Genomic DNA, 22016 nt, shown 5'->3' with positions numbered 1-22016 from the left:
GGCACAAAACAACAGGCAACGACTTCGGCTGCACACCCTCAAGAAGAGGGTAGCTGTCGCCAAAAAAAAAGGAGCACGAGTATAACACTGAGTACGACGGAGTAGGTCTTGGCAAGGCATTGCGCCGCACGCATAATTGCATTTCGTGGCTCAGTCCATGCAGTGACGTTATAGGGTGCAGATTTCTGTTTTCTAGCGTGATGCAAGAAGCATAAAAGTACGAGATAAAGCACAAGACCAATATCGAAGAGATAATTTAGAGGAATGCGGCGGAGGTCTGGGCGGAATGAAGGCTGAAGGCATAGGGAGACTTGTGGACGTTTCAGCACGATAATCTTCAGGTTGCACCAGCCTTGAGGTCGTGTTCGCATAGAACGCAGGAAAAGGTGGTGGCGAGGCGTGGAGACGCTGCTAGAGAAGGTGGTTGTTCAAGTCCGCGGGAGCTCAAAGAAGTCAGCACAAAGGGCGCGGGTTCTCACCGCTGAAACAATTTGGCTGGATTGCTTCTAAACATGATTTGGCACTGTTCTCGGCCTCATGCCTCGTGACTTTGGAGTTCTGAAGAACCAAGTAATCCAGACCGCTGATGACTTCTCTGAGCGCATTCAGGAGAAAGAAATGGGATCGCAAACACCTATTGATACCGTGATCAGTCAAAGACATCAGACATAAACCTCTCATTCCTCATCGCATGAAACCATTTCTCCGCCTCCTCCTCCGTCTTCGGCGTACCCTCCTCTTCGTTTGCCTGCATGTACATCTTCACCGACGCAGCCTTCACCCCGTCGGCAACCTTGCCACTGCCACACATGAACACTTTGGCCCCCGATCCGAAGTAGTGCAGTACATCCTTTCTATCAGCCCAGAAGCGATCTTGCACGTACTTCGCCCCTTGGCTGCTCTTCGGATCGCGGGAGTAGGCGTAGCGGACATCCACTGCCCCTTTCGATGCCCAAGCTGAGAGCTCGTCTGCATGAAGATCATCTTGGCCCGGTTTCTGGCATCCGACGAACAGTAGCGCTGGTGCGAGTTTCCGGCCAGCTTCAATTTGCAAAGCGCGCTCTTGAATGAAGCCTCGGAAGGGCGCAATACCGGTACCGGCACAGATCATGATCAACGGGGTCTCGGTGATGTTGGGGGGAAGATGGAAAGATTGATGGCTCTGCTTGACGTTGACGTGGATGTGGTCGCCTTCATGCAAGTTCGAGAGGTAGTTGGATGCGACACCGAGAAATCGTTTGCCGTCGCCTTGGAAGGACTCTACATCGAGGACACCCCATGTGAGAGTGCAGGATCCAACTTCAGCGAGGGGAGAGGATGAGATTGAGTACTGACGAAGCCGCAGCTGCGGGAGCATTGTGAGGAATGCGCCGAAGGGTATGTCGGCTTTCGGAAATCGCTCTAGTAGGTCTAATGGGCTGACTCGTTTCGCTGTAATCTCGGCATTGAATGCGTCACCCTTCAGTCGTTCAAGTTCCGCCTTAGTTGATTTGTCAGCGGTAAATTTGAGTATTGCCTCAATGTTCTAGAATCAGGATTAGCAGGACGAGAGCGCGGACTGAGTAGACAACCCACTCTTCGTGTCGCCGTTTGGCTGAGCTCCACATATGCGCTGAGCACGTCAAATACGGACATTGGCTGGCCAACAGGCAGATAAGATTCCCCGGACTTGACCGTGACAAAGGCATCCCAAGGGAGGCGGAAGCGCTTGATCACTCGTCGGACTACTGACGTGTGGTTGATCGGAAGGACTGCGAGGTAATCTCCAGCTCGGTATGTCATGTCTGTCGGAAGCTTCAATTCGATGTGTCGCTTTGGCGCTTCCGTCCCAGATCCAAGAAGCTCATTCTTCACGACAATAGCTTCCTTGACGTCTTGACGTAGATGAGAGGATCTTAGCGTAGTAGAGACTTCGATATCTAGGCCAGCCGTGTCGTCGGTCCCATCTTCGCTGCCAAAGGCCTTCTTGATGGTCGGCCAGAAGTTCTTGTCTTCCCACTTCTCGAAGTCGTTAAAGACGTCGTTGTTAGCAACATCTGCAGAACCACGCTCCAAGAGTCTCTTTGCGCCTCTCTTTTCCAACATAGTGTCTATCGAGGTCGGTATACGCTGGAATGTGTCTTTCCAGTCACCTGGACCATGAGTGTCAGACGTATTTTTGGAGACGTAGGGAACGCTTACGGTTGCCGCATCCGAAAACAGAGTATTGGACTCCCTTCAATGGCTCGCCATCAAGATTTTTGAGCCAGGTGAAAAAGAGGTTGGCGTTATCAGGAGGCTCCCCTTCGTAGCTAGCTGTGATGATGATGACGGGCTGATCCGTTGGTATATTGTCTGTAGACTCATCCAGCGGCTTGACTACTGCTTTGAATCCATGATTTACAGAAGATTGCGCTACCGTGTGGGCCAAGCTCTCGCAGGTACCCATGTTGCCGCCAAAGTAGATCGACATTGGTTTCTCAGATCCTTTGCTTTCAGCTTCCTTCGACGCATCAGATACCTGAGTAGCTTTCTGGCTCTCGCTGGTCATCATCGTTTCCAAGTGCAAAGGGTCAACGCCTTTCCGTAACGTCGCGTGCATGAATAGGTCCTTTGGCTTGATTGTGAGTGTCTGGTTGATTGCGAGTTTGTAGTTAGGATCATCCATACGGAAGTCAAAGTATTGGAGTAACATAGCAGCGGCTAACATAGCCTCTTGCCATGCAAAACCTCGACCAATGCACGCTCTTGAACCATTTCCAAAGGGCTAGTAGAGATCGAAAGTCAGCGCCGAATCCACACAGCCAGCTATTCCAAGATTACTGACCTTCCAAGCGTTCTTCGGCAACTTGTTGAAATGCTCATCCAACATACGCTCGGGACGGAACTTGTCCGCGTCATCTCCGTAGACCTTCGGATCCTTGTGGACCTTTTCCAGTATCATGGTAAATTTGCTACCCGGTTTCACTAGATACTTGCCGCCCCCAATAATTATGGGGTCCTCCTTGGTCTCGGGCAGAGGTCCCATGACTGTTCCCGTAATTGTGGGCGTTAATCGAAGTGTTTCCCTCAAGCAGGCAGTGATATACGGTAGCTTCGAGAGATGCTCAACCTTGACAGGACCAGTACCAATGACTTTGTCGACCTCTATCTGTGCTTGCTGAAGGGTCTGGGGATTGGCCATCAATTGGAAGAACAAGAATGACATAAGGCCTGAAGTCGTTTCATGCCCTTCTGATTGTCAGCGCACATACATCCGATGATGGTCAAGCTAGAGGAGCGTACCGGCAATTAAAAATGTGATCATGTTATCGGCAATGCTCTCATTGGTCATCTTCTGACCCGTTTTTGGATCTTTGCCATTCAACATGGTATTCACCAAGCTTTTCTTGTCTGTCGGATTCGCTCTCTTGTCGGCAATAATCTTCTGGGCAGTTGATTGTAGGACTTCTATATCGTCTGCATACTTTTTTTCCGCACTCTTCATAAGCCGTTTGACAAACGAGGGTCGTAATGACCGCCTGCCGGCCTCAAGTAGGACTTCTTGCATTGCTTTTACGAAAGGATGCACCCCCTCTGTATAGAAGCTGTTGAACCTGGTATCCATTGCACAGATTGCGATGGAGTCCAAAGTCAGCCGAGTGAAGTCGTCGGCCGTGTCAATTCGATAGTCTGGACCGTATCGGACCCACTTGAGGACCAACTGCGTTAGGATTTCATGCATTTCTGCCAGAAAGTTAGCCCTGAGAACGTTGTCCAAATCCTTTTGTTGTTTTGGAACTGACCATCGAACATGTCTCGAATCGCGAGAGGCCCAAATGATGGAACTAGCGTTCGGTGTGCGACGCCCCAAGCGGGCTCGCCTGGGTGAGCAGTGAATAGTCCATCGTGTATTGCCGACCTCAACTCGATTAAAGGCCCACTAAGGACTTTTGTGAAGCGTTTCTCGTCGCAGATCTCGTCAAAAAGCTCATGATTAGACACCACGATCAGATTTCCGGTTGGGAGTCGTAATTCATAGATAGGGCCTATGATAATTAGTGTCCATACTGAGACGCCCTTCGATGCGTTTAAAACATACCGTAGATGTCAGCTAGATGAGTGAGACTTTGCAACCGATTCTGAGGGTCAAGGTCGAAGATATTGCCAACGAGTGGCAGTCCCGGAGGACTCGGAATTGGCGTAGTCATTTTTGCCCTTTGAATTCGAAGTGAATCCTCAGGATGAAGATAAAGCAATGCGTGAAGACGAGAACGAGATTGACAAGACCTTAAATAGATGACTTGAGTTCTCGAGCGAAATACACGTGCGGCTTATCTCGGACGCGAAACGCTGGCCATCCTTGGAGAGCCATTTAGTTCGAGCGAACAGCGATCATGCATGAGTTGTAATAAGTTTCGGACATAAGCTGTTACACAGCCAGTAATGAAAGGTACATATAATGATTACTAAATTCATGCTGTATAGCAGATCCAATGAACACGGAGAACTAGAGTCCCTGCATCCTATCAAGCCAGCTGCCTCCAAGGCAGCTCAATGAAGAGAGACCGAGGCAAGAAAGATTAGTTCTGGATACTCGTACCTACCTGCACATGCAATGTTTAAAATCCGATTAATCCGAAACTTCATAATTCGTCGTTTTTAAATAATATTACAATAAAAGGAAGGGGGAAACTCGCCGGGGCTTAGGTTTAGGGTGAGTTCCGGGTGAGTTTTGGGGGTTGTATCCCCCAAAACCCACTTCCGCACTCATCTGACTCCTCAAAGAATCGCATACAAGTATCCATATAAAGTGCATATACGAGTAGATGATACGAGTAACCGGGCGTCCGTCCTTCCGCTAAACGTGGCCCTCGGCGAGATGTTTTCCATGCTGCTGTCGATCGCTGTCCCTCCGAGGCCCCCAACGCGATGTTTAATCACTCCGCCCCTAGCCGCTCCTCGTACCGAGGCACGGTTACGAGCGGGCGCTTGGACCCGTGCAGCTGTGACTGCTGACTGAGTGCTGACCCATTTTCTCCGTGGCGCTCATAGGGCTGAGTGACTGAAAACGTGACAGGAAACCTTCGTATCCAATACAATGCTTGCGAGAAGCGGAAGACAGTGCGAAGTAGTTGAGATTTGCTGCAGCACCTGTGTTGTAGCTACCCCGCATGGTGGCAATCAGGTGGCAAATTAGCGTGGTGGCAAATACGGGTATAAGTAGCCCACTCAGCACTCCCATAGCTACTTAATCAATCAATCCTTCATACATTTCCAACAGAAGTAAAGATAGTTGAAAAGCATGGGCAGGCTATTGGCCATCAGTATCTTTCTCTGCATGGTTTCCCGTCGTGAGCGTATAGTCATCATCGCATTCCTCGAGCTCGCTTGAGGTAGGTCAGTTCACTCGTGCTCTTGCCTGCTCTGATATCGTCAGTTGAAAGAATATAATGCCTTCGGCTCTGTCTGCGGTAGGGTGTGTTGTTGTTTAGGGTTGTAGACTTGGCGCATCAGGCCTTGCTGCTTTTCATTCTGTATCTATCTCGATGCGCCTAGGCTTCAGTCTCAGAATGTAAGGAGAAAGTACGCCTCAAAGGACAGAAGAATGACACAGATCAGGCCGAAAGCTGACAATGAATTGGAAAGCACGACGAGACTGTGACGTAAGCAGCGGACAGCCTTTGAGAGATGCGACATGAAGCAAAAGAGGAGCTCTGGCTGGAAGGCTTCGTTTGCAAACCCTGTGAGAAACTTTCATGGGCTCCAAGGCATGTTTCCTCACTCTCCGGGTGCCGATAAATACATATAGAGGAGGCTCAGGAGGTAGGTCTCAATCAAAGTGATCGACAACCCTCTTTTTCGTGCTGTAGACTCCCGCTTGTTCTCCAGAGACGCTGCTCAAAACCAACCCCCGGCATGGTATCACGCCAAGTGCGGTGATATATTTCCATAAGCTCTCCTCTCAATGCTTGTCAGATGGGATGTTGGTCTCAAGTGCTGTACCGACAGACTCAGACTGCGAACATGATCACAGTGGATTGGGCTCTTCCCAAGAGATGCAGGTACTCTAGTGTCAACATATCAATGTCCGGATAGCTTCACAACACAAACAGACGCGGTACGTCATGGCACAAAGATTGCCGCCGGCAATCTTATCGATAAGGACTCTGATTCACGCACATCGACAATATGGACCGGCCCACAGTAAATCCACAGACCACGGTTTCCTTTACATGGTGTAAATTATGGCATACAACAAAAGAGGGATCAAAAGATCGCGGCTGCATACTCACCCTCTTGCAGGCAGAGCGGGACTATTACGGGAGATCGGGGCCTCACATAATCATGGCGCGGTATTGGATGCGTGGGCAAGAGGCCTCGGCGATCGACAGCTTTGGAATTATGTCCCAAGGCCAGACGCTAAGGACATGGATGTTGCTTCGTATACGAATCTTATTCACGATGAGACTACACAATTTATTATTGCCGGCCTAAGTAGACGTAACAACAATAGGTTAACCTCCTCGGTGTGAGCATCTTCCCTTTTTTTTTCAGACTTGGATTCTAAAGCCCAGTTGTTTGAGTTAACACGTCGATAGCACCACTCTCTATAAACGATCCATGTTACACACGTATTGGCCTTATAAAGACGCGGTATGCCCGCACTCGATCGTAGGTTGTCATCCTTATCACTTGTGAGAAGGTGCTGATCAGTGATTGGGTTACCTCCATGAGCGTGTCACCTTCCCGGATATTGCTGTAAGCATGGGTAGTCACACCGTCCTGCCACAGCAAGCTAATCGGTGTATGATACAGCGCAACGACACAAGGCGCTCAGCTAGCGTCAGCTCTCTATCCCCTTCATTTTGACGCAATCGCTAGAGACGGGTTCTCATGGAATCACCCTTCTGGTTCAATGGTGGCGCCCAACCCAACGGGCGTCTATTGGGCATCTGCCGCGAATCCTGGTCATGGGGTCTGCAGCTTTGCAATCGCCGCATCCAGCGGTAGCATTCTACTTCGTGAAAACGAAGACGAATGGGCTTTAGAACGAAGCCAGTGCATTCAAGGCCAGCATGAAGCAGTGGCCGTCGATTGGTTAGGTACGAATGTCGTTTTGAAAGGCTGTAGAGAAGGGGCAATCAGGTTGTGGGATACCAGGAGTGGCGCGGAGAGCGCAGAGCCGAGAATTCAACACACCAGCGCGATTAACCACGCAAGGAGTATCGATGAGAACTTCATCGTAGTAGCAGGCCTGCAAAACGAGGTAAGCAGTTGTCCTTCCCCCTGACGCACGATTGGACTAACATTATAGCTTTGCACCTATGATATCCGGTATGCCAAGCGAGCCAGCCTCGCTCATGCCACACAACCGTACGATAGATTCCCGGCATACCGCAACAACGCATTGAATCACCTCTCGATCGGGCTAGACCTTCATCGCAATCTGGTCGCTGCCGCAACTGATGATGGAAGAGTGCAGATCTTCGATGTCAAGAAAGGAGTGGAGCTAGAATGTCGCATCAAGAATCTCGGTGCGAATGCCGCATGCGTGAGATTCGTGGATGAACAGAGGTCAGGGAATGGATTGAAGCTAATGGTGGCTGCGGGACCAAGGATTGACGGGTGGGCTTTCGAAGGCCCTGGCGATAGGGACATCCACGATAGAGATATGGCCCATTATTGCACCTGATGACGGGTTGAAGAGCGAAGATGTAGCCTCGAATTTAGTCGTGTGAAGTTCTTGGCAGATCAAGAACCTTCGAGCCAGTTCTCTCAACACTCCGGAATGACGTCCCATGTCCCTACCTATGTCCGAACAATTTCAAAAATTGCCTTGCCAAAGCTCCCTTCCCTACACACCATTCGGAATCCACATCGCACCACCAGAAAAGCGAACAGAGTTGTACCAGGCCCAAGTGCTTTATGACTACTATCCTATGTGAGCCATCCCGTCCTCATCATTTATTCCCAGCAAGACGCGTACAGTGTGCCAGGACGCGTGGAGATCTATCATGGTAACAAAGCAAACCCAACGGGAATACTTGGTCCTCACCACAGTCACAGAAGGTCCTATCGCTCCCATTCCCACGAGGCTGGTTTTCATGGCTGAAAGTCCTTCTGGTCACGCCCCGAGTCCTCCGTTCCGTAAGGCGGCACAGACTGCGAATCAAAGACTGCGCAGACCAAAGAGGAAGAGACAAGCGCGTACTAGTACAGCAGCAAGCGACTCATTGGAAAGACTGATGGCTTCGCTCGCAGTGAAGTCCCAAGGGGATCCCCGGCAAGTCTCCTTTACTGTTTTGATTGGCAGCGTACTAACACGCAACACAGCCCAACTGTTCCTCCATTCTTCCTGCCTAACATTGTCCGAGAACAATGCGACAAGCGCTGCCACTCAAAGAGCGATGACGGCTATCTTGACCACACTAAGGAAATTCATGATTTCTCGGTGTACAATCTCGCATGGGCTATCCAGCACGGCAAGGACGGAAAATGCAGAGAGCGCTACTTGACTCAACACCATGAATCCGAAATCGCAGAGTGATTGTGCCAGTCGGTGCAGACGACTCTATACTTTGCCGCCAAGGAGAAGTCGCCCGAGATCGTCAGCATCCTATGTCATGCAGGAGCCAAGCCAAACAAAAGCATCAGCCTATACGGCTCCGCGATCTTTGGTCTTCCACTGCTACCCTACACTACTCTAAGCACCGAATACAAGCTTGCGGACACAACGGGAACCGTGGTTGCTCTGCTTGCTATGGGTGCAAGTCCATACGACGTACCGAAAGACATGTGGCAGGATTACCTTAAGGCCCCTAAAAAGGACAAACCGAAGCAGATGGCGGGCATTGACGTGCATGAGGCGTGGTGTACCACCGAGATCAGGGAAGCGCTATGGAAGACCTTTAACCTCTTACAGCGTTACCCCCTTTGGAAAGCTGCGCAAATAGAGCGGGCAACAGTCAGGGAGATTCATGTCGCTGAAGCAAACAAGATCATGTCCCTCTTCGAAACTCCCTACTTCATCTTCGGACAGCAGCTGGCGACAACGCAAGTCCTGCAGCGAATCATAAGCCGACTGCTGCTCAATTCGCCAAAGCCGCTAGTACTTTTCTTCACCGGTCTCAGCGGCCATGGGAAGACGGAGCTAGCTCGCCGTACGGGTGGCCTTCTGTCTTTGGAGCTTATCATCGTCGATTGTACCACGATGCAGTACGATACTGATATTTTTGGACCATGGGACTCGTACCATGGATCGGAAGTTGGGATTCAATTGAATAATCATCTTGCAGAATGGGATGGGAAGAGGACCGTGGCCTTCTTGGACGAGTTTGAAAAGACGACAGATGATGTACGCCAGGCTATGCTGTTGCTGTTCGAGTCTGGTTGCTACACAGATCGACTGCTTAAAGGTGCTCTGAATTTTAGCAGCTAATCTCGGAGTTAAAGAAAAATAAATAAAATTAAAAACTACTTTAATAAAAAATTAACTATACATATTTAACTAAAAAAATAGGTGTTGAATGTCGGAAGTCAATTAGACGGCAAGAAGGGATAGCATGTTGCGAAATAGGTCAGGAGAAGGTTAGAAGGAAGGATTTATTGATATACGTAGTATTTCATTTAATTATGTTATTATAAAACAAATCTCGTAAATGCCTAATTTCGCCGTAAAAGCCTGCAGTGCCCTTATGCCATCGCAAATCTAACAGCCACTAACAGATCATTGCATCGATACGTCGTGATAACTGGAAAGGCATGAGCCGGCTTCAGGTCGAATGGGATTCGAGCAAGAGTGGGCCGCTGGGTAAGAGGGATCCTTGAATGGTGGATGCGTCGGGAAGGGCTGGCGATTGGCTATTAAGCCTAAGTCAGAGGAAAACACTAGGAAAAGCGTGTATCCACAGCTCGATATAGAATGTAACGAGGTAGAGGGACAGTGGCTATTGCAAGAGTGAAGTACGTCTACAATTTCATGAATGACGCTAACAAAATCGGAGGCGGAGCTGAATCAGCTTGCCAAGCATTCTTATTTAATTGCAATTCATTAAAGAAATCACCAAGTTCTGGGTGGATAATCTCAAGGACCGAAACCACGAGCAGCACAAACTGGCACCTATCCGAGACCTGCAGGTTACGCTCAAACAGTGTATCATCCAGACATTCGGTGCGCCTCTTACCGGGCGCTTTTCGGCTATCGTACCCTGTTTACCTTTTTACCCTTCTACGAAGGAGAACGCGCTATTACTGCCTACAAATGTATGCGCGAGCTGTGGCATGGTGTCCGTAAACCCAAACGATACCGACGGCAAACGGTTTGCAGGGACCATGTTTGTGAACTTTGTCAATGATGGAGAGATCGCTAAGCACATCGCTCAACGGTACCGCGAGGAAACGGGTGCAAGATCTCTTGCCGACGCGGTGGAGGAAGAGATAAGCGACAACATGGCCGCCGCATTTTTCGAGCAGGAAGGAGAGATCAAGGATGAGAGCACTGCCGCTGCCGAACTATGATGTTCGAGTTGTGAGTGGGTCTGGCAAGAATGATCGCATTGAGGTCATTTGCTTGGGCAACAAATCGCTCCAAACTACTCCAGCCTAGCAAGATACATGGACCGCATGGGAAGGAAGATCTCGGAGTCAGCAAAGCTCGGTCAATGGCATTAGAAGTGAGCTTAAATAGCAGGAAAAGATTTGGACAGAGGCTGTCGCTGTCATAACGTGAGTTGGAGATGAAAAGTTTGTCATGAGAGTGCCAAGGATGATTCTAATCTTAACGTGTGCACAAAATATAGGAATTCTTTAGTCTCTACATAAGATAGTTGATACGTGTGAGCGCCAAGAATTCCAACGTTGTATGCCCACGCTAATTACATACGAGTAGTTAGATCGCACCAGCTCGTGTTGGTCCTCGTACAAAAGTACAGTACAATCGTATATAATGTACAACTGTACAAGCAGTTCGCGTCCGAGTTTGACTCGCGCGCAAGTTTTAGATACATTGCTGTTCAGCCCGACGTGGCTAGAGCGTCAGGACATCATCTAAACCACTTGTGCCACACACATTGACTTATTCCAAACGCCCACTCTTCTAGCATTCTGGCCTGGCCTCATCGATTCTAGATAGCTCATGCCCACAATGGCTTCAGATTCAGGAACGATCCTCCGGCTGTGTTTGTACTTTGCGTGCTGCCTTCCGTTTGCCTCGGCTCTCCCTGAGAACATCAGGCCCTATCCTCTGGTCTGTCTTGAAATGTCGGCTTTTTTACGCCGTACTGACTAACGCCAGGATGTCACCGTCTCTGGGTTTCAAGCACCATCATTGCCCCTGGTGAGTCACCATCGTTATTAGCGACGGCCCACAATATACTTATCATCAACAGGCCGTAAGGAATCCATACCTATCAGGTCAGTACCATCCTTCGAAAGCCTACGTAGTCCAGAGCATCGTCGGCAGACTGACATTCTACAGCTTGGCTGCCCGGCTCCCAAGTCAGCAATCTGCCCACAGCCCAAGCCGAATTTTGGACCAGCAAAACGACATTAGGATGGACTATCCTGGCGCAAGTCGATGGCAAAACATTCACGCTCTTTGGTGCGCCAGATGGCATCACAAACACCACAACAGCAACGCAAAAATCCATTGGTTACACTGCAACCCACACGATAGCCGAATTAGATGCGGGCGCCGCTAGCATCGTCGTGGACTTCTTCTCCCCTGTCTCACCAAATAATCACCTTCGGCAGTCTTTTCCTTTTAGCTATGTCACTATATCAGTCGCCGGGAGCTCTGATGTCCAAATTTTAAGCGCAATTGATGATTCGTGATATGGCCAGCCGGATAACCTCGTGTTACAGCATCAGAACACAGGGGCTACCTCTGTGATAAGTTTGACTGACCCCAAAGCTGCTGACTATACAGAGATCAACGAGATGGCAGCTTGGGGCTCCATTGTGCTTGCGACCAGCCAAGCCGGCAGCTCATCAGTTACTTATCAGAGTGGCCCGCTTGACACTGTATTCAGCAAGTTTGTCGAGTCTGGAAGCCTCGATAGAACTTTACCGACCCATGGGAGAGGTAATTGGATTGCTTTTGCTCAGAAGCTCAGCACGGTGTCTACCACTTCAACTTCCTCCGTCACATTCGCTGTGGGCCAGTACAGAGATAATGTGGTCAATTACCTGGGCAATGACCAAGTTGGGTTCTTCAAGTCAAAGTACCGTAATGTGCTAGAAACCGTCGATGCCTTTTTGAACGATTATCAGTCAGCATACGTGGAATCTCAAACCTTGGACAAGGCCATTATTAGCGAGACGAGTTCGATCTCTAGCAATTATACTGATCTGACGACAGCAGCCGTACGGCAATGGTAGGCTGCAATTCTGTCAGAACCGAGCGAGCTGCTGACTTGCCCCTCAGCTATGGCGCCATGGAAATCACACTTCCCGCCAGCAACACTGCTGACACGAGCAATCCATACGTCTTCTTGAAAGAGATATCCACGAACGGAGATGTAAATACTGTCGACGTAGTATATCCAACCTCTACCATCCTAGGTGTCATGAGCCCAGATTGGATCAAGTATTTGCTTGAACCGGTTGCCATATTCTCCGAGAGCCCAGCATGGACTGCTGACTATGTGGTGCACGACCTTGGCAGTAAGCCTGATCTAAGGAATCCCCCAGTGGTCTTCGCTGACATATAGCTCCAGCCTATCCTGTAGCAACCGGACGTACCAACGCTACTTCCGAGAAAATCCTTCTTGAAGCCACGGGTGGTTTTCTGATAATGGTATACCAATACCAGCAACTGACCGGCGACGAAACCTGGGCCCAATCGCACAGAAAGCTCTTCCAGCAATTCGCCGACTACCTCAAAACCAGCGGTCTGAACCCTTCACTGCAATATGACACCGTCGACTCGATCAAAGCAACCGCCAAGCAAACAAACTTGGCCATAACATCCGCCATAGGCCTGAAAGCCTACGGAGCGCTAACAGGCAACCAAGCTTACACACGGACAGCTCAGAGCTTCGCCAGGACGATATACACGCAAGGACTCGGCACGAACCTCAACAGCAACGGCACATTCACCAACGGCACTCCCCAGCATTTCACCTACAACTACGGCATGTCCACATCATGGGGCACGGTCTTCAATCTCTTCCCGGACCAATACCTCAATCTGAGCACCTTCCCGACCGCCGCAGTCTCAATGCAGTGCTCCTGGTACATGTCGCAAGCCACGAGCGTTGGCATTCCCTACGCGAGCGTACAGGATGATATCGCCAATGGGATGTGGGACATGTGGATTGCGGCGACCTGCCCAACCGATGTCGACACCATCATTGGTTTTGAGCATGCGTTTTTTACCAATGGCAAGAATACGGTGCCGTTTGCTGATCGGTTTTACGTGAATGGGAGTCGGGCGGGGACGTTTGTGACGGCGCATGCGAGACCGACGTTGGGGACGACGTTTGCGATTTTATTGGGGAAGGGGATCAGTTTCACGAAGGCCTTTACTTTGCATGGAGTACATAAATATGACGGCGCGTAAGTCTGGGAGCGCATTGGCCAGTGAATCGCATCTTGCAGGCGGAAGCATGGTTCTGCTTCTAGAGGCCTCATTGTCAGAAGGGACCTCATCTCTGCCTAGAACAACAGACGTGCCAAGATCGCTTAGCCCCTTTGGATTAGTTCGCTGGCAGCCTTCGGAAGGTTTCGTAGTAGAGTAAGCGAAAGAGCTAACCCGAAAGGGCTTAGCCATCGTAGAATGAATACAGGTACGCGGTGGACTTTCGAACCTGCAAAAAAACTTTCGACAACGCTATGTTATATTATTGAGCTATAAAAAGTAGATATATATATTTAAAGTATTTAGTAAGACTAGTATCTCTTTAATTAACTTTAGAGGATATTTATATTTTTATAACTATATTAAATAAGATTAGCTAGTCTTAATAGAATTATAATAACTATAATTTTAAGAAATACGTATTTATACTAAAGTTATTGATAAATATTATATTAAAAATAATAGATGAAAATTAGAAACTATTAATAAACGAAGTAGCTACTACCTTAGAGCGGCGATAATATTTATAGAAAGAGTAAATAATAAATTTAAAACTAGATAGTCTTAAATAAAGTATATAAACTAGTTATTAACTTAAGTAATTAAGATAATAATATAGAAAAAAGATTATATATATTAAGTATTAGATAGCTAGTCTAGAAAGTAATATATCGATAACTAGCTATACTAGCGTACTAAACTAATCCTCGATATTCTTCTTTATTATCGAAGAAATCTCTATTATATTATTAGTAATATCGAAATAAGACTAAGTATTATATAATAAGCTAAATAAGATTATTATAAAGCTATAAAACGAGATAATAAGTAAAATATTAGAGGAAAAGATATTAAGCGAGATAATTATAATAATTAATAGATATATAAAGAGTATAAATATTATAAGAAAATCTATTAGAACGGCTAGAAGGCTAGCGAGTAACGATATATATATTATAGCTATAAATAAGAAGAAGATAAATAAACTAAGAAAAAGTAAGAATTAAACTCTAAAGATAAATAATAGTATAAGAGTAATTATTAAAATGTATAGTCTTCTACTTTATAGAGTAAGGACTAAGGATTAATATATTCGATATTAAAGATATAGTTACGATAATTAAAAAGGATTTAGAATGAGAATATTAATACGCTAAGTCTTAATATAGTATAGCTAAGCTAATTTAGCGCGAATAAAGAGAGTTATAATAAGAGTTTATTAATTATTAAATTAGTATTTTTAGAGAAAGAAAATAGAGTATTAAAAGAAGGTCTAATTATCGATTTAAAATTATATGATTATTACGTCTATAATAAATAGTATAGATTAAAGTAATACTTTATATATTAAAAATATAATTATCTATCGATTATATACTCTAAAAAGAATTATTTAGTATACGAGAAATATTTAGAGAAATATTATTATAAAGATTATACGGTTAATACTCGTAAATATCTAGTTTATAAGAGATTATATAAGGCTTAAAATAAGATATATATAGTAAAGAAGAGGAGATAGCGAGAATGAGAATAGCGAGATAATGAATTTCTTTATAATTTATAATAATAAAGAAGATATTAGCTAGCTATTAAATAAGTAATTAATTAAATAACTACTCTTAGAATACGTCTAATTATAGACGAAATAAAGAATTTTTTTAAGACTAATATTTACGCGCGGTAGACTAGTAGATAAAAATAAGATAATTAATAGAGAAGAAATTAGAGCGCCGAACCTCGAAAGAACTACTATATCAAATCTCTAGTCAAGTAAAAAAGATATACTTTTATATTATTAATAAGAATCTCGTTTAGAAATAGATTACTCTTTAAAGTAGTAGATAAAGTTAAATAATATAAGAATAATATAGCGATAGAGGAAATTAATAATCTCGAGAATAATAGATAGTCCCTAAGTTAAAAAGAGTGATAATAAGAGAATTACGATCTCCGTTAATAGAAATAAAAGAGATATATTCGATTTATCGATAATTAAGAAAAGAAGAATACTTAGAAAGAAGATATAAACTCTATAAACTAGGCGAAGCGAGTAAGTAATATTAATAATAATATTAAGAAATAATAGTATACTCTAGTTAGCTATTAATACTATAATATAATATAAAAAATCTAGAATAGTTATAGTAAAACTCTTTAATAATAAAAAGATTTATAATATCGATATAGTAGTAATTTAGAAGCTCTAGAGAAATATTAATATAAATATATCGTATTATTCTCTAAAGAATAGATTTAACTTAATCTATCTCTATTATAATAATATACGAGTATACTTCTATATTAATAAGAGAATATTATTAAAGTAATAATATTTATTATATTACTTATCGAACCTCTACACTCTTAATATTAAATTCGAAAATAATAAAATTATATATATATATAATATCTATAATCTCGATGATTAATAAATAGATAAACTTAACGAACTATATAAAACGCTTATAGAGTTTAAGAATAACGAATAGATTATACTAGGTAACTTTAATCTATACTATATAATATAAGAGAAATTAAATACTTATATCGATAAGAGAGTAGAAGAACTAATACTTATAGCGAAAGAATTTACTATAAAATAAATATTACTAATAGAAATAATAATATATAAAGAAAACTATTAAATAATAATAGATTTATTATTCGTTACTTTAGTATTAATAATAAATATTATTAATTATAATATCGAAAATAATTTCGAAAACGAATTTAATTATCTTTTAATTCTTATAAAGCTTAAGCTAATCGTGATAAAGTTAGTATTAATAATACGCCGAAACTTTAATAAATTAAACGCTAAGATTCTAAGAGAGATACTCGCTAGAGTTATAATATCGAAAAGAGTATCTAATTAATCTCTAGAAAAATAATAAAAACCTTATTAATAATAGTATTAATTATTAAATAGCGATTATTATTAACTCTATTTAAGCGACTATAAAGAAGTCTACTTCGATTATTAGATTATTACTATAATTTAGATTAGAATTTATATTAGAATATAAGAAAGTATAAAGATATTATAAATTACTAAAAAGAAGTTAAAGAATAACGCTTTTAAAGAAAGTATAGAATAAATATAAAGTCGCTAAGAACTTTAAAAAATAATCTAATTAAGAGAATTACTAGAAAGGCGTTTAGAGAGTTTATAATAAAGGCGTATGAGTCGTTATAAATAATATGAAAAAGATTAAGTAAGCTAGAAAATAACTTATAATATAGATATATCTCTCTTCGCTATTTAATAAAGATAAATAAGAATATAACGAATTAGACTTAAAGGTAGATCTTCTTATAAGAACGTTCTTTTTATTATCGATATAGATAAAGTTAAATAATATTAACGTCGATATAGCGTATTTATAAGTCTATCTAATAAGTATAATTATTATAAATAAAATAAGAAAGGCTATAATGTAAGTATCGTTAAAGAGAATATCGAGGGAGATATAATCTCTAATCTAATTCTCAAGAAGATTCTAAAGTTATTACTTTCTTATCTATATAGAATATTTAATATATATATAACGAACGACTACTATTTAGAGTACTTTAGAATATCGATAACAATTATTCTTTCGAAGTTAAATAAAGATTACTCGATTTCTAAAGGATATCGGTTAATAGCTCTACTTAATACTATAGAAAAGATAATAAAGTTTATTCTTATTAAGAGAATAGCATATCTTATAAAGATATATAGACTTCTATTGGCTATATATATAAGAGATCGTAGATTACAATTATATAAACACGGTATTCACTATCTTCTAGAAAGAATATATTAGATCTAGAACTCTAATAAAGTAGCTACGATATTACTATTAGACGTTTCAGATATATATAATAAAGTCTCTTATTCTCGACTACTCTATAATCTTTAAAAGTGAAAAATCGATATAAGAGTAGTTAACTAGATAGAATCGTTCTTATCTAATAAAATAATAGTATTAAAAATAAGCGAATACTTTATATTAAAGACTTTTATAGTAACCGAAATTTCTTAAGAATTACCGCTATTATCTATACTTTATCTCTTCTATAACTTAAATCTTATCGATAAATATAATAATCGCGTCGACTTAGAAATAATAGCTATCGACTTTATAAACGATATAGATCTTCTAATAATAAAAGACTCTATCGAGGAAAACTATAACGTATTTTATAAAATCTATAACGAAGTTTATATAAAGTAAGTGTTATAATATAAATTAAAGTTTAATTCTAGTAAATATTAACTACTACACCTTAATAGAAAATAGAGATTTAGTTTAAATTATTCTCTATAACTTAATAAGAGATAATATATTAAGATAAGACGCTTTATTCGCTATTTAGAAGTCGAAATCGACTTTAAATTTCTATAAAGCTATTATAATAAGAAGATTCGATCTAAAGCTATTAAAAATATCGATATATTAGCGAGAATTATTAGATTAATATAGAGTAATAATTATAAGAGTATAAGATAGCTCTATTAGGCGGTAATTATCTTATAAATAATATATTATTACTTAATATAATATTAGTCTAAAAGACACTATTAACTATAATAAAATTTATCTCTTATCGCTATAAAGAATTTAATCTTAGATAGAAAGAAAGATAATTAAAGTATTTAAGACTATATTTATTTTAGTACTCGATATAGAAGTATATCTTCTATTAGTTAAATAATAGCTAGATAAAATTATCTTAAAAGCTATTTTATAAATCGCTATTAGTTTAGTATATAGCGAGATTATTAAATTATATTTCGAGCGATAAAAGTCTAAAAGAAAACTTAAGAAGAATAAGAAACTAAGTTTACTAAAGCGATATACTAATAAATTCGAAGAACGATATAATAATATTAATAAGATTAAGAAACTACGCCCTTTTAGCGCCGCTTTTAATTAAGAGCCTCTTAAAATAATAATTTATAAGACTAAGAAAGCTGCTAAAGAATTAGCTAAAAGATCGATTAATAAGAGATATATAATAATATATATAGACGATAGCGGGATTAATAAAAAAATAAGAGTATTAGCTATATCGTTAGATATTAATTTTATTTTTAATATCTATTTAGACTTAAGCGACTAATATATAATATACTTAACGAAGTTATATAATATTCTTTAAGCTCTAACTATAATAGTTATATACTAAATAAGATTATAACTTAGTAGAGTTATAGTAAATACGAATAATTAAGTATTAATTTAAACTATCGAAGACTCGAGTAAGTATTTAAAAATAGATCTATATGATATAAATAGTATAGATTATTAATTCGCTTAGATATCTCGAAGTAATAATAGAATTATATTAAATTTCGATATATATTAATATTAATAATAATAAATAAGCGGATAGAGAGACGAAGAAGGCTATTAATTAGCGAGAGTGAGTAATTTATAATAAAAGAGTAAAGGTAAATATTAACGAAATAGTCTAATTATTAATTATATAGATAAGAATAATATCGATAATTAAGATAGCTATTAGAGACTATATAATAAAAATAATAAACTATCAAATAGATTAATAAGAAGCGAGGCGATATTCTTAGAAGAATTTAATTAATATCGTTAAAATAAATATAACTTTTATATTCGAGAGTTAAGCGCGCTAAGACGTTGCTAATAATATAAATAAAAATCGAGAAAATAAATCTTAAGGCCTTTCTTTATAATCGATAGATATCGAATATAGAGGATAAAAGAATACGAGTGTAAAGCGAAGTAGATAGTTCGATATATCTTTTATAAATATAGGCTATTTAGTAAGAAGCGAGGAATATAATAGATTAAAGAAAGAAGAAAGGTAAAGAGAGGGTTATTACTTATAAGGATATACTAATAAAATTACGCTACGCCTCTATAGCAACGAACTTTATAAGAAGTATTAGACTTATTAGATAATATTAAGCTCTTAATAAGAATTAATAATAAGAATTCACTAGGGTAGACGGTTAAAAAGAAGGATACGATTAAGATGAAAGGGCTCTAGCGATGTAGGGTATACCCCTTTCTAAGGATCAAGTATAATAAGACGCGAACCATGACGGTGACTTATATAGCCTTATTTATTTGAGATTATATAATTAGCTAAAAGGATCAGATAGATTACGTAATTCGCATAGTCGGCCACTAGGGTAAGACTTCAGGGTAGTATGATGTAATCAATCAATCAATCAATCAATCAAACTTTCGAACCTGCACCGCGTGTCGTATCAGATCACCACGATTGAGCACTCTAGATCATCTACAAGATCCTCTACTAGATCATCTACAAGATCTTGTCCGAGATGGCAGAGACCTGCGCCAATCCCAGCTGTACAACCCAATGCACCAAGCGCTGTGCCGGCTGCAAACAAGCCTCATACTGCAGCGGCACGTGTCAAAAGAAAGACTGGCCGCAACACAAGACCGCCTGCAAGAGCTCGACCCGTCCCAGCGCCAAAGTCCCGCCGAAGCAATGCTCCAACCTCGGCTGTGCCGCGCGACCAGACCAACTCACTGTGCCCTGCGCCTGCTGCAACGGCGTTACCTACTGCAGCAGTCTCTGTCAGAAAGAGGACTGGAAGGACCACAGGCCCGCCTGTGTCGACCCCTACCCCGCCTCCGCCAAAGATGCTGTTGCCAGAACAGTCATGATGTACGCCTCAGTGGACGGCGGAGCGCGATACTCGAAATGGCTCACTCCGCGCGACGATCTGATGTTCAGGACCTCGCCGGTGCCTATATCGCAGAAGATCGGGTTCCCGCTGCTCGTACAGCGTTGCAGCGTGGCGGACGTCAGAGAACCGCTGGAAGACAATCAGCACGCCACGTGGCTGATGATCGATCCCGTCACGGGGTTCGCACCGGCGGAATGGCAAGGTCGGGTTGGAAACGTGGTTGTTGCGAGGGCAGACACGGAAGCACTGGACACGGCGACTCTGGCAGCCGTCACGGACTACATCTCTGATATTTTGGACGCGTTTGGGAACGGGGCGGCAGCAGCGCGGAAATACTACGATAGAGGCCGGTTGGACAGGTTCATCGCGAGTCATTTGAAGATGCAGCAGGACTTTAAAAAGTTTCAAGAACAGAGCTTTGTGGACGGGGCTGGAGAGAAGGTGCAACTGTGAAGGCGGTAGTCAGAATTACGCCTCTGAGGAATATCAGTGATGAGCTGGGTCGAGTCCAGCTTTCAGTTGAGCAATCCAGGCGGTGGCAGTCATCGTCAGTAGCACGACTTCAGAAGCTTGCACTTCTTGCCATGTCTTGAGTTACTAGCCCAGGAAAGCCGGGCAGCTCCTCGACAAGGATCCTTCTCCCTCACAAGAGTCGGAGAAGGCATTTTAGCAAATCCTTCCCCACACTTGTCAAAGGCCCGTTCTTTTCCAGCGTATCACTGGGGTCCAGGTAGATTGCAAACACAACGAAGCAGTTGATAAGCATGAAGATAGACCGTGGAGACATCACAGGTCCACTCACATTACTTCGCATACAGCCAGTAGGGAACTCATAAGTCACCCAACAAGGTGCAGGAAGCGGGCTTGGCGCGGTTCTGATTGGGAGTGGGTACAGCTTGATATGCACATGACGGCGAGCGCGCAGCCAGCGGTGGAGGTACTGGCAGGGGGCGAGGGGTTGATAGGTGCTTCAGCCTTGTTTGTGGAAGCGTAGAGTAGTCACTCAAGTCATTTATCATTCCTAATCTAAGCACCCTAAACAACCACCCCTCGAAGCCGCATCGACTTGCTTATTTTGCCCTTGTGTCCAATGCCCACCCAAATCTCCTCCCTCGTCCGTCTCCTCACAACCTAGCCGCCGCCCTCGGACACTGCGAACAAGTAGCAATTTCCCCCGACACATCACACGCCAGTAGACGAGGGCGGCGTAGTGACGGTGGGCGTAGCGGTGGCAGGGGTACACGCGTAGCAAGAGGCGAGGAAGGTCTCGTTGTTGGGGGAGCAGACGTCGAAGGGGACCTGGGCTTCGGCGCAGACGAAGGCGCAGCAGGGGTCGTAGGGGGTAGGGCACGCGGCGATGGATTGGCGGGAGCAGGTGGAGGTGTTGAGGGTGGTGGTTGTGTTGGGGTAGCTGGATTGCTGGGAGGATGTTAGCGGTGGCCCGGGGTGGACGGGAGGCTTGGACTGACCGCGGAGGCCAATCCCACCGTCATCAAGGCAGCGCCCAGTGAAAGATTTTGTATTAGAAGCATTTTGAGGTAGGAATAACTGATAGAGATAGGCGGAGGCTTCAAGGTGTCTGTAGCGAGATGTGTGTAGGGTATTTAATGTTTCAAGAATGTCGGTCAAGGCGGCTTGAAATCAGAACGAGGCAGGAGCCCACGGGCAAGGAATGCCATGGCTTTTATGTCCTGTCTGGAACTCGGCGAACTATCTGGGACTCGGTGAAGCCAAGGGAAGAGTAAGACGAGCAGCCGATCGACGATGGCAAAAGTAAGCCGCGGA

The 22016-nt window shown here is 42.9% G+C and overlaps 8 protein-coding genes across 8 annotated transcripts; 6 read left to right on the top strand and 2 right to left on the bottom strand.

Annotated features, from left to right (window-relative positions):
- Positions 1-649: 649 nt before the first annotated feature.
- On the bottom strand, positions 650-4169 carry HO173_006796 (uncharacterized protein; the record flags this gene model as incomplete). The annotated part of the gene is made up of 7 exons (XM_037308702.1): positions 650-1525; positions 1576-2132; positions 2182-2746; positions 2807-3210; positions 3265-3705; positions 3765-4007; positions 4061-4169. The coding sequence occupies 7 exons, from the start codon at positions 4167-4169 to the stop codon at positions 650-652; spliced, it is 3195 nt and encodes a 1064-aa protein (XP_037164545.1).
- A 2522-nt stretch (positions 4170-6691) lies between these two features.
- Positions 6692-7654, top strand: HO173_006795 (uncharacterized protein; the record flags this gene model as incomplete). The annotated part of the gene is made up of 3 exons (XM_037308701.1): positions 6692-6720; positions 6778-7228; positions 7277-7654. 3 exons carry the CDS (start codon positions 6692-6694, stop codon positions 7652-7654), a joined length of 858 nt encoding a protein of 285 aa, XP_037164544.1.
- A 322-nt stretch (positions 7655-7976) lies between these two features.
- On the top strand, positions 7977-9400 carry HO173_006794 (uncharacterized protein; the record flags this gene model as incomplete). Its single annotated transcript, XM_037308700.1, has 2 exons — positions 7977-8276; positions 8519-9400. The coding sequence occupies 2 exons, from the start codon at positions 7977-7979 to the stop codon at positions 9398-9400; spliced, it is 1182 nt and encodes a 393-aa protein (XP_037164543.1).
- A 396-nt stretch (positions 9401-9796) lies between these two features.
- HO173_006793 (uncharacterized protein) lies at positions 9797-10479 on the top strand (the record flags this gene model as incomplete). The annotated part of the gene is made up of 2 exons (XM_037308699.1): positions 9797-9800; positions 10019-10479. The coding sequence occupies 2 exons, from the start codon at positions 9797-9799 to the stop codon at positions 10477-10479; spliced, it is 465 nt and encodes a 154-aa protein (XP_037164542.1).
- A 625-nt stretch (positions 10480-11104) lies between these two features.
- On the top strand, positions 11105-11793 carry HO173_006792 (uncharacterized protein; the record flags this gene model as incomplete). Its single annotated transcript, XM_037308698.1, has 4 exons — positions 11105-11206; positions 11255-11296; positions 11349-11373; positions 11438-11793. 4 exons carry the CDS (start codon positions 11105-11107, stop codon positions 11791-11793), a joined length of 525 nt encoding a protein of 174 aa, XP_037164541.1.
- Positions 11794-11898: 105 nt separating this feature from the next.
- Positions 11899-13522, top strand: HO173_006791 (uncharacterized protein; the record flags this gene model as incomplete). The annotated part of the gene is made up of 3 exons (XM_037308697.1): positions 11899-12335; positions 12386-12624; positions 12678-13522. 3 exons carry the CDS (start codon positions 11899-11901, stop codon positions 13520-13522), a joined length of 1521 nt encoding a protein of 506 aa, XP_037164540.1.
- A 6337-nt stretch (positions 13523-19859) lies between these two features.
- HO173_006790 (uncharacterized protein) lies at positions 19860-20684 on the top strand (the record flags this gene model as incomplete). The annotated part of the gene is made up of 1 exon (XM_037308696.1): positions 19860-20684. The coding sequence occupies one exon, from the start codon at positions 19860-19862 to the stop codon at positions 20682-20684; it is 825 nt and encodes a 274-aa protein (XP_037164539.1).
- Positions 20685-21413: 729 nt separating this feature from the next.
- HO173_006789 (uncharacterized protein) lies at positions 21414-21763 on the bottom strand (the record flags this gene model as incomplete). Its single annotated transcript, XM_037308695.1, has 2 exons — positions 21414-21650; positions 21701-21763. 2 exons carry the CDS (start codon positions 21761-21763, stop codon positions 21414-21416), a joined length of 300 nt encoding a protein of 99 aa, XP_037164538.1.
- Positions 21764-22016: the final 253 nt, after the last annotated feature.

Source organism: Letharia columbiana (genome assembly GCF_014066305.1).
Source record: "Letharia columbiana isolate WasteWater2 chromosome Unknown Sc0000020_s0, whole genome shotgun sequence".
NCBI classification, from domain to species: domain Eukaryota; kingdom Fungi; phylum Ascomycota; class Lecanoromycetes; order Lecanorales; family Parmeliaceae; genus Letharia; species Letharia columbiana.
This window is presented reverse-complemented; position numbering and strand designations above follow the sequence as displayed.